The 15,762-nt window shown below is 36.4% G+C and overlaps 1 protein-coding gene across 2 annotated transcripts in view; it reads right to left on the bottom strand.

Moving 5' to 3' along the window:
* Man1a2 (mannosidase alpha class 1A member 2) overlaps positions 1-15,762 on the bottom strand; it is a 126,885-nt gene that overhangs the window by 58,850 nt on the left and 52,273 nt on the right. For both annotated transcript variants that reach the window (XM_074050668.1, XM_074050667.1), the window contains exon 6: positions 12,402-12,496. In XM_074050668.1, coding sequence (XP_073906769.1) covers positions 12,402-12,496 — 95 coding nt within the window. The remainder of the gene's footprint in view (positions 1-12,401; positions 12,497-15,762) is intronic.

The raw sequence follows: 15,762 nt of genomic DNA on the forward strand, positions 1-15,762 counted from the left end.
TTTAACTCCATCCATTCCCAAACTGTGCACTGACAACTAATACCCATAAGGTCAGCCCTCGTGATGCCATCCTCTAGTTTTTAAATATCCACAGTACAATATAAATATTTCCCCCATAATATGAGGCACCATATTATTTTACCCTGAGGATTACCAAATCTGCTTCACTCGCCCCTTAGAGGTTTAACCTAATTTTGTTTTTATGAGATATGCTATGACAAACATCATTCTGTCTTGTTAGCCCAGGCCTCTAATTATTTCCTTAAGGTAAACTGCCAGATGTAGAATTGCTGAGTCAAATTCTGCAGGTTTAAGCTGGGTGCCAGTGGCTCACTCCTAGCTACTCAGGAGGCAAAGATCAAGAGAATCTTGGTTTGAAGTCAACCGTGGCAAATAGTTTGCAAGACCCTATCTCAAAAAAACCCAACACAAAACAGGGCTGGTGGAATGGTTCAAAGTGTAGGCCCTGAGTACAAATACCAATACTACAAAAAATAAAAAAATAAAAAAAATCTGTCTGCAGATTTAGGGCTATCGACAGGTGATAATAGTCCACAAGTACAGCTGCAATGTAAGAATAGCTTTGCCTACCTCGCCCAACAAAAGATGGTCAAATTTTTTTAAAATCAGAGGCATCCCTGTTTGACTTAAGATGAATACAACAGCTTTATTTAACTTTTACTTAATATGAAATCTGATTACATTGTCATTTAATTTAGAGGAATTTGTTACTCCGTTCTGAGACATGAAATTTTAAAAATTGCATCGCGATCCTTCTGACCTTTTGGGTTCTAAGCAGGAGGTGTCAGAAAAGTTACCACAGGGATATAACTAGCTTGTGGTAGCCAAGCATTCACAGAGACATCACTTTTTTATCCAAAAAAATAAAATAAAATGAAATCTTCCTGGATTCCCTATATCTATTCTAATCGGTTTCTGGTCCCACAGCCAAAATCAGGTTTTCATCAATCCTTTTGGACAATTTCATGATTATATAAGCGTAATTTGAACTGCTTCTTACCATTAGGATTTAATGTCATTTTCAATGTTTGTTGATCTTTCTATTTTTAATTTTATATTTTTTCCAAACTTTTTTTAAAAATTTTCTTTCAGTCCTGACAACTGAACCCAAGGCTTCCAGCACAGTCTCTTCAAGCATGACTCATTGGTAGAGCCCTCGTCTCTACAAAACGTTTCTAAACTTAGGGTTGTCCTTCAATTACAGACTTACGTCAATGTTTGGCATTGTTTTTGTTTTTTATTACATAGCCCTTCAGTCAAGCCTAGAATCTGGTTTATTTTTCTTTATAAATGAATAATATTATTGGTCTATAATTAATATACAAAAATGTATCCATTCAATAAATAGACCAGCAAAAACACTGGGATACTAACCAATCTGATCCCTCCAAACATAAATTTATGCTCTTTTGAAGTCAACTCATATCCTTCCTCTACCTGCTTTCTCTCCTTTCCCGGGCTAACACAAGTTTCCTATCCGTTCTTTAGTTCTCGTTTGCATCTTCGGCATTGTGCTTTTAAGGTCCCAATTTCTCTAGAGCCTTGTCTGGCCGTGGATGGCTACTCTAGGGCTTATAACAGGCATCATTAGCTTACACAGTATATGTCAAGTAGTGCACTACTTCACCATGTAATGTGGTACCACATTACTGACTTAACTTACATTTCTGCAACTTCACAATGCCACAAAAGCAATACACATGCAATAGAAATAGTTCAAATTTTGATCATTTCCTGGGTTATCAATATGTGGACATCCCGGGCAGTAAAAGCAAGTCACAGCTCCCATTCAGCCATGCAATCACAAGGGTAAACAACTGACACTCTACAGTGCACTGTGATAATATAGCTATGATGTTCAGTAGTTTAGGTACATCAAACACATTTCCTTTTTCTGTTTTTCAGGACTGGGATTTGAACCCTGGGCCTCATGCTTGCTAGACAAGCACCCTACCATTTGAGCCACTCTGCCAGACCCGTCAAACACATTTTCAACTCAGGGTATTTCCAGCTTTTCGTGGATTTGTCAGATGTCACCCCATCATGAGCTAAGCAGCATCTTCACTTTCGCATCTGCATACCCTTCATACCTTTTCTTCTTATACAGAAGAAAATATTGCAGGCCTCACAATGCAAGTTATTACTTTTGCTTCAAACAGTGAACTATCTTTTGAAGAAAACTCTAAGACCACAAAAGAAAAATAAATGTTTTGTATTGTCTCAAATATTTACCATTTCTAGTCTTTTTTATTTCTTTGTATAGCTCTGTCTTTTCATGTGGTATTGAGGCAAGCTAAAATTAGGGAAAGTTCGGGACTCATAAGATACTATATCTCAGACTAACCATGCTCTGGGTCAGGGACCACCCTCACCTGGCCAGGAACTGCCCATGCCTCTCCCCACTCATTGATTACTGGATGGGAATCACCTGGTTCCTCCCTTCCCATAGATTAGCGTAAATTTTAAAAGCACCTGAGAAAGGGAAGCACTCTCTGCCAGCAGACTCCACCAGCGCCCCACCAGACTCCCCTTTGTATTTCCCTTCCCTTTTAATAAACTCCCTTTATACCCATGTGTCCTACCACTGATTCCTCCACACACGACAAAGAATTTGGAAGTCTTCTGATCACAGACTGAACCTGCACCATTAACAACATTTGGCGAGCCAGCTGAGAGAAATGGTGAGCCCCCAGACACTGTACTTTAGAGGGTCATTTATGGTTTTTTCTATTCTTCCTTCTGCACAGCCTAGAGGATGGGCTGAGTTCTACCTTCGGGCTAAGCAACTGGGACATGCACAGTCCACCCAACAAGTGGGACTCACTGCAAGCCCCGCAGGTGGCACAGCAGGGTTGCACTGTGGCAGGTGGGATGCTGTGGTGTCCACCTGAGCTCTGCAATTGGGTCCAGGAACACATGGCAGGGGCATGTGGTTAGCACTGTCAGGTCCTGTCCCAGGGATACATACCTCAAGGGATGAACCACATTAAATTGCAGCACCCTTCTCCCTCATTCCTCCCCTATCCTGAACCATGTATGCAGCACCCACACAAACATCTGGGCACATCTGCTCTCTGTCTGCCCAGGCCAGCACCCTCTGCCTGAGCCGTTAGAAGAGGAAGCGGGACAAAAGCACCACTGCTCCATGTCCACTGCCACAAGTGGGAAGGGAAGGGAGGCTTGCAGCACTGGGAGTGAGACAGGCAAAATCTGGAAGCCCTCTGTGACCATGTGCACTTGCACACTCTCCAGCCCCACCCCTTAGCACAGTCCAGAAGGCCCACTAGCCAGTCATCAGAGTCTACCCAGCAGTTGGCACTATGAGCCCCAGGGACGCTCACAAGGACCTTCCTCCCTTGTCCCATTCCCTTGCCTATCTACCTGCCATGCCTGTATTTGTGCTGGGCACCTAATCCCAACTCTTGCTTGCACTCTCCTTCTCCCTGTGGCCTACAAGGGTCAAGAAAGTGCTCACTCCGAGGTCACATTTCTCTGTTAGAGGGACACATGACCCAGGTCCACCAGTAATTGGCTGGTACCCATCACTGAAGGAATTAATGGAATTATTTCCCAAATTCTAAAGATAGTTTCTAAGTCTTCTTTCTTTAAGGAAGCCAACAAGGATTTGCCTGCCTAACAAAGGCCATGAGTTCGAATTCCACCTTAGTTTGCTTCAATTATTTGGTCTCTTTGTTAGGAACTCATATGGGTAATAACACCTGTCTCTCAGGGGGAGATGTCAATTATTCCTATAACAAATTGCTACTTTGAGCCTGTATGTTGCATGTAACATGCCTTTGTGTTCCATTTGAAAGACTCTTTAGAGAGACCATATCATCACATGCCACAATGGTGGCAGCATTCCCTGTGCTGGATACCACATGTCCAGTGCCATCTTGCCTAGGAAAAGGAAACTCATGGGTGATGCCATCTTATCATCCTCTAGAAAAATATAACTAACCTGTGATTAAAATTCTCTAAATTAATACAATTTTACTACATTAATCTTTTAAGGATTGGGCAAAAAATAGAATATTTATGTTAAAGATCTGTTATAAACTACTTATGAAGCTAGCTGACTAACCTACTAAAGATAATGACCAAAAAATGACCTAAGAGTGCACTCTGAAGTAATGTGATTGTTTTGTGTGTCATTGTGTGCTTTCTGTGTCTGTCTTTACCTGTCTCCTACCAATATACTTATGGACACTAAATTTCTACTTTTTTTGAGCTCATACATGTACACTTATATTGACATACTTTGGCATGCCTAGGTCAAACATCTGTGTGTGTGTATAGATGTCTTTAGTATGGTTCTTAAACTACTTTTATAACGTTAAGTATAAGTGTCTCAAAAGTTATCTAAAGTTCTCATTCCAACCAGGCCTACCTATCCTCTGTCTTAGAACTAAAAATTTATGGACAATAATCTTTTTCATTCTATAGTGAATATCATTTAATTTAACTCATTTATAATTAGACTCCTTGACCCACGTTCTTGTAAATTACTATTATAAAAATATAGTTAATTTTCTTCGTAACTCTTTAAAGTCTTAAAGCTTATGAGTTTATGTCTATTGTGATTGGGTTGGCTACAGTTTAAAGTTTGTCTAGAGAGTTTTCTAAGGTCAAAATTTATGTATTTAAAAATAGGTTTCTGTGTTATCAAAAAAACTGTCAGGGATTGTTGATGCTTTAGGCTGATACAAAATTTTATCAAAATCAAACAAAAGTTCACCCTCCTGATGGGATGATAAAACCTTAAGTTTTGATTGGGTGATTAATCCTAGAATACTAAATTATGTGTGTTATTAGCTCTCGATGACTGAGCCTGTTATTCTTGAGCTCTGGGGGCTGCATGCAGGCCAACAACAATCCTGCTGTGTTCCCAAGCTATTCTGTTAGTTAACATCAGCAGTCTAGGATGTGATTTCTTATCCATATTCTAGCTATAACTCTCAGTCACTGGGTTTCCTAACTTTATGCTACTTCCTTATCTCTGTTTTTGCATTTAATTATTTGGGACATTAATCTTGTCGATTTGTTATTATCCTTTTAAAAATGTACTTATTTCCTCATTCTTCTAAGTTTACAAACTGACTACAACCCCATGGCCTGATGATGTGCACATACTGCTGGCTCTTCTTTCACAGCCAAAATCCTGAGCTTTCTGCCTACATCTTCTCACTGCAGCAAGTAAAGAACACAGATCTTAGGGAAAACTAACCACAGGCTGTGTGTGCATTTGTATCAGCCAAGCTCACCTTGGTATGATCTGACCTTGATAGTTAATTGTGTACTGGTTATTAAGATGTTTCTTTTTAATACCCAACAAATTGTCTTTCCTTATTGTTATCTTTTCATTTTACATGTTAGTTTTGGTATCAGCCTCTTTGCCCAGCGCATATTTTAATAGTTGGGGAAGTGGCTCAAATGGTAGAGCACCTGCCTAGCGAGCATGAAACCCAGAAGAACATCACATTTAGGAATCCTCAGGAACCTCAGGTGGAGAGATGGGCCCTTAGGAGAATGGATGACTTGAAGCCAGGGGCCAATGTTGCTTGTTCACCCATAGACATCTGACAGGAACAGGTCACAAAGGACCTGTATTAGGAACTTCCTTCATATCTAAACAAAGGATGCCTCATGGATCCAGGAAGCTATCATTCCCTCCCAAAGGGCAAAGTTCCCTTTCCCTCTCTCTCTCTCTCCACCAGCCAGCACAGGGGAAGCTGACATATTCACCACTTGGCTATATCCTGAAATATTGGGAGTGCTTTGATCCAACTAGCCAAAAAAGATGACTAGTTCTCTTCATAGCCCATTTAAAATTATTTACTATTTTTTGCATTAAATTAATCTCTTTCCAGACACAAAAACCCAAGGCATTTTTCTGGTAACACTCAGGAAACTAAGTAAAAACTCTTTTAAATGGCTCTAATACTACTAGTGCCTTGCTAAGTCATTTACAGAGTTAAAAGTGTATACATGTACACACCTATAGTTCTTTTATCTAAGGTATATTCTATCTAATAAGGTCTTTGATATTTCTGCTCTTTATGACAAATGCTGAAAGTTCTGCCATTTAGGCCTGCCATCTGTTTGTCAGATAAACATTGGTTTATGTGACATTGGCTAGACAAATATTGTTTTATTTGTATGATATGCAATTGAGCATTAAAACAGGGGCTATCTGAGATTATTGATACTGCCTGCCCCTAACCACTGGAAAATTTAGGTTTTTTAATTGTCGAAACTATATTGACAGTACTGACAAGCACTAACTTGTTACTTTACCTAACCAAAATTCAAGATTTAAACCATGATGCTGCCACTGGATCCATTATATGTTAGATGTCTCTGTGTTCCTCAAGTATACAAGCTTTCTAAAACAGCATTATAAAAAGACACCGTACCAAGCTGGTGTCTTAACTCTTTTTACAAGTTTGTGCATACGGTCCAAATTGTAAATAAGAGCGGTTTAGTAATACTATACTATCATATTAATTGCTAAACTATTAACCGTGGTTACTTTAAGTTTTGTCATTATAGTTCTGATCCCTCAGAACATTTACAGGCAAGCCCATGAAAAATGACTCTGACAAGTGCTTACTGGGGTCATTTTGTATTTTCCTTGTAAAAACTTTGTACTGTTGTCTGCTGACACTTTACAGCAATTTAAAGGTGTCAGTACATCCTCTATGGGACAATTAAATCTAATTAAGCCTAGTATAAGCGCCATTTTTTAATAGAGGTCTTTGTTGCTTAATTTGGCCAAAAAGGTCACATTGGCACTGACAGCTGATCTCTTTGATATGTTACTCACCCTCCTCCGTGGGACAAATCTGACTTTCTGGAAGAAACTATGACTTTCTGGGAGAAGCCATCCAGCTTTGGGGCACAAAACTGCCTAACTGGCAGAATCTTCAGAGAAACAGTTTAAGAGGATGCAAATACCCCAGCTTCTCAGGAACAAGTGGTGTTCAGCCACCCAAGATAATTCAAAAGAAATGTACAAATGAGATTTCTCCAGATCCAGATGGAGTCAATTATGCCAGACCTCTAAAAGTAACCAAAGCTGAGAGATTTTAAAAAGGGGCTCTTACACATGTGTTCTAATATTTAAGCCTTCTAGGCTTCTGGCAAAAGGCAAATTCATGTCTTTGGCCAAGGCCTTCTGTTTAAGCAAAGGCAATGTAACTTTCAATGGTATCTAACATCTGCTTAGGGACACTGTTGAGTCTTCTTTCTGTATAGAACTGACTCATTGATGTTTATTCTCTAATTGCACTGGCACCTGCCCCTGGTACACCTGACCTCTAATGTAGATACTATCCCAAATGATCAGTCCCTAACTGCCCACTGCAATGGCAATCTAAACAGAAGGCCATCTAAGGGTTAAAATAGCTACAGGTATAAACACCTATAGGCAAAGTAACCATAAAATTCTGTCACTTTTCAAAATAAAAAGTTAGATTGATTTCACTCAATATATTATAAGCATCCTTTTTCCAAAATCTTACTTCTAGAACATCATTTTAAATGGCTGCATCATATTCTACTATAAGCACATGCTAATCTTTTTAGTTATGGAATTTCATATTAATACAAGCAGCATTACCATAACTATCCTTACAACTAAATCTTTATACACCCTTTCGATTATCTAAGATAAATTTCTAGAACTGAGATAACAAAGACAAAGGGCAAGATTTTTGAAACCTCCCCCAAGTTACTCAAATTCTTACTCCAAACAGCTACATTAAATTTTCATTTCTTCACTCATGCCAGTACTAAATAACATCATTCTCTTGCCAATTTTGCTAGATTAAAAAAAATGAAATCTTGTTTCAAAAATACTGGTTTTAATTACTAAAGGGATTGAGGATTATTTTATCTTTAAACCATGTACCTTCTTAAATTACTTATCCTTGTATTTAAAAGCTTTTTTAATTGGCAGGAATTTTTATTAGCAGTCTGTAAAAAGTTTTTTATATATTAGGAAAGAGCCATACTAGCAAGATCATTACTGCTACTAACATTTTTTCCTGGTGTTTTCCTAGTTGCTCCCTTAAAGTTTTTTCATGCTGCTTTTAGTATCTTTAAATTCCATACTTGAAAAATTCAAGCAACACAAAAAGAACTGGGGGGAGGAGAGCACCAGAGAAGGAAGCCTGGTCTGAACCTGTGCCTCTGACTGCCCTGGGAACTATGAGTGCTGAAAACACACTCAGAACAGCCCAAAGGTAAAAGAGAAATGAACTGAGGTTTGAATCTAACTAACCTAACCACTACTTAAGTCACTTAGAGCGAGAAAGAGAGAGCAATTCAGAAAAATACAACAGAACACAGGGTCTGTACAACATACCCTCCACCATACCCAGACACATTCAAAATGGGACCCAGCTTCAAGTGAAAAGACAACCGAGATTAATCCTGAGGCCCAGAATTAGAGCTACAAAGATTGCAAAGCAGCTATTCAAGCTCTGTTGCATGATAAAGAGGTAAATATGTTCATAGTGAATGGAAAAACAGGAAGCCTCAGCAGAAGAGTAAAAATGAAGAGTCAAAAAGAATTCTAAAAATATTTGCTGGGTTCACTTACAGGAAGATTACAGCAACACAGGAAAGCGTGAACTGAAGGAAGATCAGGAAGTTATTCAATGTGAAGAACAGCAGAAAAAGGATTAACAAAAATAAGAGCTTTGGGTACCTGTGGGATCATAATAAAAGTTCTAAAATATAAGCAATTGGAATTGTAGAAGGAAATAAAGAGTGAAGTGTGAAAAAATAAAAGAACCATGCCAGGGCATATCTCAGTTACAGTGCTAAAAACTAAATATGAAAGCAACAAAAGCATCCAAAAAGAAAACACAGAGAACTTAAATTGTGTAAGTACTGAAACAGAAACAATAAAGAAGATGAAAATAAATGAATAAAAAAAGATAAGCCTTGACAATAGTAAGCATAAGAAGAATAAAAGAGCTATATTAATATTTGATAAACTTCAGGACAAAAATATTACCACAGATGAAGAGAGACATATCATTATGACACAATGATCAAATCATTAAAAAAGACATATAATACATAAATACTTCAGAGTAAAGTTTCAAAATTCATAAAGCAAAACACTTAACAGAAAGAAGAAATTAATAATTCCAGTTATACTTAGAATATTTTAACACCTCATCTCAGTCAATGCATAAAAAATTATGCAAAAAAAATCGGGAAAGACAGGTGATCTGAACACCACCATCAACTATCTTAACCTAATACAGACAGAACACTACACACAACTGCAAAACACACATTTCTTTTCAAGTGTATTTACCAAAACAACCACATGTGGAGTCATAAAATAGCTGCAACAAATTTGAAAGGATTCAAAGTATAGTGTTTTCTCTGCTCACAATGAAATTCACTTAGAAACCAATAAAATAACTAAAACTCTTCTTAAAATTGGACAACTAAATGGCAAAATTATAAATAACTGATGCAAAGAAAAAAAACTGTAAGAGAAATTATAAGGTATTTAAAACTGAATGATAATGGAAAAACACAATATATTCCTGGGATGAAGATAAAGCTGTTGTTGGAAAAAGAAATTACAGCTTAATAGGAAAGTTATAATGTATCGGGGGGTGGGGGGGGAAGGAAGAGGTCTAAAATCAATGACCAATGGTTTCAATGTAAAAAATCTAGAAACAACAAAGGAACTCCAAGTAGGAAAAAGGAGGAAATAAGAAAAATAAAGCAGAAATTAATAAACATAAAAAGACAAACTATATGAAAATTAATGAAGACAAAAAGTATTCCTTGGAAAAGATTAACAAAACTGATAAATGCCCACTTAGACTGAGCAAAAGAAAGAGAGAGAACACAAATTACTAGGTATAATATCAGGAATCAAAGAGGGGTTTATCAGTACAAAACTCAGAAATAAACAAAGCATAACAAAGTAACATCCAAATATCTGCAAGTATAGTTCTGCTTTTCATTTTTAATAGACTGTTTGTTGTAAAGTGGTACTTATTGTCACTGTAACTTGTATTTTCTCACTAGTGAACTTGGGCATATTTTTTATAAATTGGTTGGTGAAAATGTAATGTATGGTATCCTACTTGGAAAACATGGACAGCATCTATTAAATTTAAAAGTACATATTTCTAGTCTGGGTGCAGTGGCTCACACCTATAATCCCTGCTACTAAGGAGATGGCAACTGGGACGGTAACAGTTCAAGTACAGCCCAAGCGAAAAAGAAAGAACAAATGTTAGCAAGACTCCATCTCAAAAAAAAAGCTGGGCATGGTGGTGTGTATCTGTCATCCTAGCTAAGCAGGAGGCATAAGGAGAAGGACCATGGTCTGAGGCCTACCCAGGGCAGACATGTGAGGCCTTACCTGAAAGAAACCAAAAGCAAAACACAGCTGGGTGTGTAGCCTAAGTAGTAGAGTGCCTGTCTGTCAAGCATGAGGCCCTGAGTTCAAACCCCAGTACCATAAATTAAATAAATAAATAAATATCCCTTTAATCCCGCAATCTCACACCTAGCAATCCATTCCACAAAAATAAAAAAGGGCAAATGCCCTTTGATCCAGTAATCATATCCTTGAGAGTCATTTCCAGAAAAAAAAATTCCACTGCTCAAAGATATTTAACAGGAGGCTATCACAGCAATGTTTACGATGGAAAAATTATGGAACAAATGCCACTGATACAGAAATGAAAAATTATGACATAATTATCCCCAGTCTCACTATGTAGCCATCAGAAAGATTTAGAGCTTTGTCAGATGACCTGAAGAGTAGTTCCATGAGGTATTGAATGAGAAAAATGAGAAGCAGAAAATCAAGCATCCAAATAAACCATTAAAAACAAGCCCTGCTGGGTATATCTGCTTGTGTTTCTGTATACCATGTTATATTAGAGACCACAGTGATAGATTGTTAGCACAGGCTGGTTTTCAGGCAGCAAGACTAATGAAAGGCTTGTATGAAAAATGCGTAAACTCCGGCAAAAAGAGGGTGAAGAGAAAGATTTGAAAGAATGTAAATGACTACATCTACAATCCATAAGCAAGTAACACATTATAAATATGCAAAAGAAACTAAATGAAAACATTCTAAAAATGTTCTTGACATGGTCCCTGAAAACTATTCTACTTTCTTCTAGAACTTGAAGTTTTATGAACTGTAAGTTTAGTAGGTTTTTTTCTTCTATGTAGACAAAAACAAAAAAGACAAGACAAGAAAAGAAAGGTTTCCAGTCTTCTTATCAGAATTAGGCTTAAATTATTATTTAAAAAGGATATATAAGTGTGGCAATGGTTACTGAAGGAAGTTTCAGAAAATCTGTCATCAGACTAAAGAGAGAAAACCAATTACGTATACATCATTCGGCAATACCCTTTCACGGAGGTTATCTCTGGAATGCCAGCTATCATTTCCCTCACAAAGGATCTGTTTAATATGTAGTGTATGAAATCAGAGAACAGCTCATGTTCAGTATTAAATGCTGATTTCTCAATGTAAATCTAAACTCTATAAAGTTCTTCATTAGCAAGAAATGACTAAAATAAATTATTTTTAAAAATAATGTCACAGATTCACACCCCCAGAAAAATAAATGCTTCTAACTCTTATTCTAAGGAGTCAGGATACAAAGAGAGTAAGTCAAATTTTCACATAATTTACAAACTCCAGCATTAAGATGAAAAATAAATATTACTTGCAGAAAACCATAAGCAGCAAAAATTTCAGCATAAATGATTTAACTGCAAGTTCAAATGCTGACATTATTCAAAATTTAATTTATAAATTATTCGTATAATTTATAGTTATACATAGAAACCATTTCATCTATTTTTAAGCAAAATATCGCTGTTTTTTTTAAGAACATAACAGATTACAAAGAACATTTTAAGAGTTCACTTTGAACCACAATGGCATTCAATAGTAGGAAGCCCTAACTTATAGGCATGTTGTTTTCCATTTTGACTTAGAAAGCCAACAGGCAGTATATAAAAAGAGAGGGAAAGCACTGTGAAGCCATTATAGCACTAAACAAATAAACAAATAAAAGAAACAAATTCTATGCAACCACACAGAGCAGAAGAGAAATCTACACTTAGAGAAAGAAGCCATAGCAACCAGAATGAGGCGAAGGCCAGGTGACCTGTTTCAAAGCAAAGGACATATTTTAAAAATTGGAAAATGTTTTAAAGCAATATACTTTCACATGCATGCAGAGAAAAACATATCAAGTATTGAAAAGCACCATGGAGGCAGACCTCTAGAAATTTCTAAGCCTAAAAAGGTTAAAAAATCAGATCATTTAATTCTTCCAGAAGAGAAATAACCACATAAAATAGTTTACCTTTTCAGATTCACCATTGCCCAGGGAATCCCAGTAGGTGTGTTAAAGGCAGGAAGGAGTTTCTCAGCCAATTGCACTGCCTTAATCTTGAATATCTGAGATAAAAAAACATGAATAACCATAAATTATAGCCATCAATAAATGTTTGCTTATTACTACCTCTCATGCTACCTCTTATTACTACACACCACAACGTACTAGGGACATTGAAGGAGGGATCTCACTGTTACCACACAAACACAGATATCAGAAGAAATATATGCATCTATATACTGAGAAAAGGTACCCAATATGCAAAACCCTGAAACTACAATAGCTTGAAAAGACATGGTTTTGAGATTATCTGTATTTTCACATGGCCAAAAAAAATAATCAAGAAGCCATTTAGTTATGGGATTTTTATTCAAGATATTCAAGCTTAATTCAAATATTAAAACAAAAGAAACATATAACACAATTTGTATAAATGCCCTTGAATTACTATAAACACTCTTAGTTCTCAACATTGTCCATGAATGTCTGACTGCATTAAGAAAACATCTGAGTTCACATTCTAAGTTTACTTTGAGAGCTATCAATACTTCATCCTGTGTCCTACTTGCTGCTTTTTTAGTACCCAAAGCAGTAAATTGTCTAAATGTCAGTGAACATTTTAAACCATGTATTAGTATCAAGGTATACAGTAAAACTTCTACTTTCTTAGCATGTACTATTACTAAGATGTAGACAGTAAAATTTCAACTATTGCTTAGCATATCCCAATAGATAGGTTTGTGTACTCTACAATGAAGACCACTGACTTACAGGCTCCAAACTGAGAGTGAGTCCAAACATTCTACTAGTGGAAAAAAAAAAAGATAAAACAAAACAAAACAAAACAAAAACACACATTCTATTAGGAAACATCACATGTTCTCCTATTAAGCCACAACCCTATCCTCTCTTAAATGGATTCCAAACTGATCAACTATTTAGGATTCCACCTTCACACTGCAGCAACTATTTGTGATAAAATATTCGATTCTTATTAGTATATGACAGACTGGAACAAATCAAACTTTTGAGTTGAGATTATATTCAGCAAAGCATCCCAACATCACTGGGTATAGAAAATATTAGAGAAAAATAATGTGTAGCAGACAAAGAAATATGACATTAAGATGTTCTGCAAGGTTCCTTAAAGAACCTTCACAAATCTTTTAATTAGACATACTCACATATCTACAATTTACCATTTCCTTCCTTAGCTACTTTAACATAAAGCCCTAAAAGAAAAACTTAACAATTTAAGATAAAGTTTTATTAAGTTTCTTACACTCATCTCATTAATTCAGAAAAGCAAATGTAAATTTAGTTTTCTGTTTTAGCAGTTACATGTTAGGAAAGATAAGTTACATCATACAGTAAACAGTATTGTCTCTGTTTACCATGAGGATAAAGGGACCATATTTCTTATCTAAAAACATTAATGCCATGGATCTATCAGTCATATTTCTTCTACATATAAAACTAATATTAAAAATGTTAAATGACCTACAACTATAAACTAAAGTATAAACATTTCATATCTAGAATTAGCCAGTAATGTACTGCCTAATTTTCAATGACCTTGTGTCATTAACAGTTAACATATATAATAATAGTAACCAACTATAGTAAACAATTCAAAAAGAAAATATCCTAATACATTGAAAATTTTTTCCTTAGACAGTATACTTAATTTAAAATTTAGCCAAAAATATACCAAGCCTTTAATGACTAGATTACATTCCCTATTTTCAGAAACACATTTTATAGTCATCAGCTAATTTAGTTTATAGTATGCAACCTAGGCAAATAACATAAAATCCATAAAATATCAAAATAAAAAACAAGTCTCATCCAGTTCTGTCCTTCAACTACGGTTCCCTGTACAATACAACCAGATATTAGCTTCATAAATGTCTATTAAATATTTCTGCTACACCAGTTCCATGGTATGCTGTCCTAGCCATTTCCTATCAAATCCTTATTTCTGGGCCTTCCCAGAGAAAGAAATTCTGTTGCAGTTTCACACATTTTCCGCCATGTTTTCTCTAACACAGCTATCATATATTCTATTCGGAACTTGCTTCCTTCACTTACCTTGCAGACCTTCCTAATCATCAATCAGTCCACAAGAAGTTACCACACCTCATTCTCTTTAGTAGCTGCTGTATTTCCTTTTGTATGAACATACTGTACTTTATTTTGTCAGTTCCCTATTAATGGACACTTATCTCCATCCTATGGGGCTATGTGAGATGTGGGAAATTCCAGAGTGGAAATCTTGTATCAATCAGTATGTGCTTTTGTGATTTTGATAAATTACTGCCAATTTGTCCTCCCATGGATGTTTTAATTTATACTCCTGCAAGCAATTTATGACTGGCCATTTCTGGATATTTTTGTTAACACAAAAGTTATCAAACTTTTGGCTGCCAATCTACTACTCAAAAAATATTCCATAGTCATCCTTATATCCATTTCTTTGCTTACAAATGTGGCGAATACTTAACAGCCATTCAAACCTGGTTTCAAGCATTTTCATGTATTGCAGAGAATGGAAAACCACATGCAACATTTCCCAGCCTCTCTCTGACTTTACAGTCTTAGAAACTGAGGTGCAAAAAGTCATACAAGTGGTTAGTCTGACTTTAAACCAAGGTAGTCCAGTGGCACAATGCCTCAGTACTAGGGACTGAACTCAGAGCCTCACAAGCGTTCTATCACTGGAGCCACACCTCTATAGTTCTTTTTGCTTCTAATTTACTTTTTCTTTTCTTTTTTTTTTTTTTTTGGTTGTTGTTTTGTTTTTCAGATAAGAGTCTCACACTAACTTTGCCCAGGCTAGTTTTGAACTGAGATCCTCCTATATCCACTTCCCAAAGAGCTGGCACCACAGTATGCAATGCTCAGCTTGTCTTAGAGGCAGGAACTTACTACCTTTTGCCTGGACCAGCCATGAACTGTGACTCTCCTGCCTCTAGAGTAGCTGGAATAACAGGGATGCACCACCACATCCAGCCAGTGCATGTTCTTGACCACATTCACATGCATGTAGGCACATACACAAATTGCATTCTCTAATACTAATGTTTATAGCCAATAATTCTAAAAAATATTTGATTGATTTATGCATATGCCTCTTTGTACTGTAACTTACATTCCTCTCTTGAATAATAGTTTGGTAGTATGTAATTCTGGGCTGGCAGATATTTTATCTCAGCAGTCAAAGATTCTGCTCTGTGGCTCCTGCCATCCATTGTTGCTGATAACACTGCTGTTGGCTACCATTCTTGTGTAAGTAGTCAGTCCATTCTTGTTAGTAGCTTTGAGTATT

The sequence above is a fragment of the Castor canadensis genome, chromosome 12 (assembly GCF_047511655.1).
Source record: "Castor canadensis chromosome 12, mCasCan1.hap1v2, whole genome shotgun sequence".
Classification (NCBI taxonomy): Eukaryota; Metazoa; Chordata; class Mammalia; order Rodentia; family Castoridae; genus Castor; species Castor canadensis.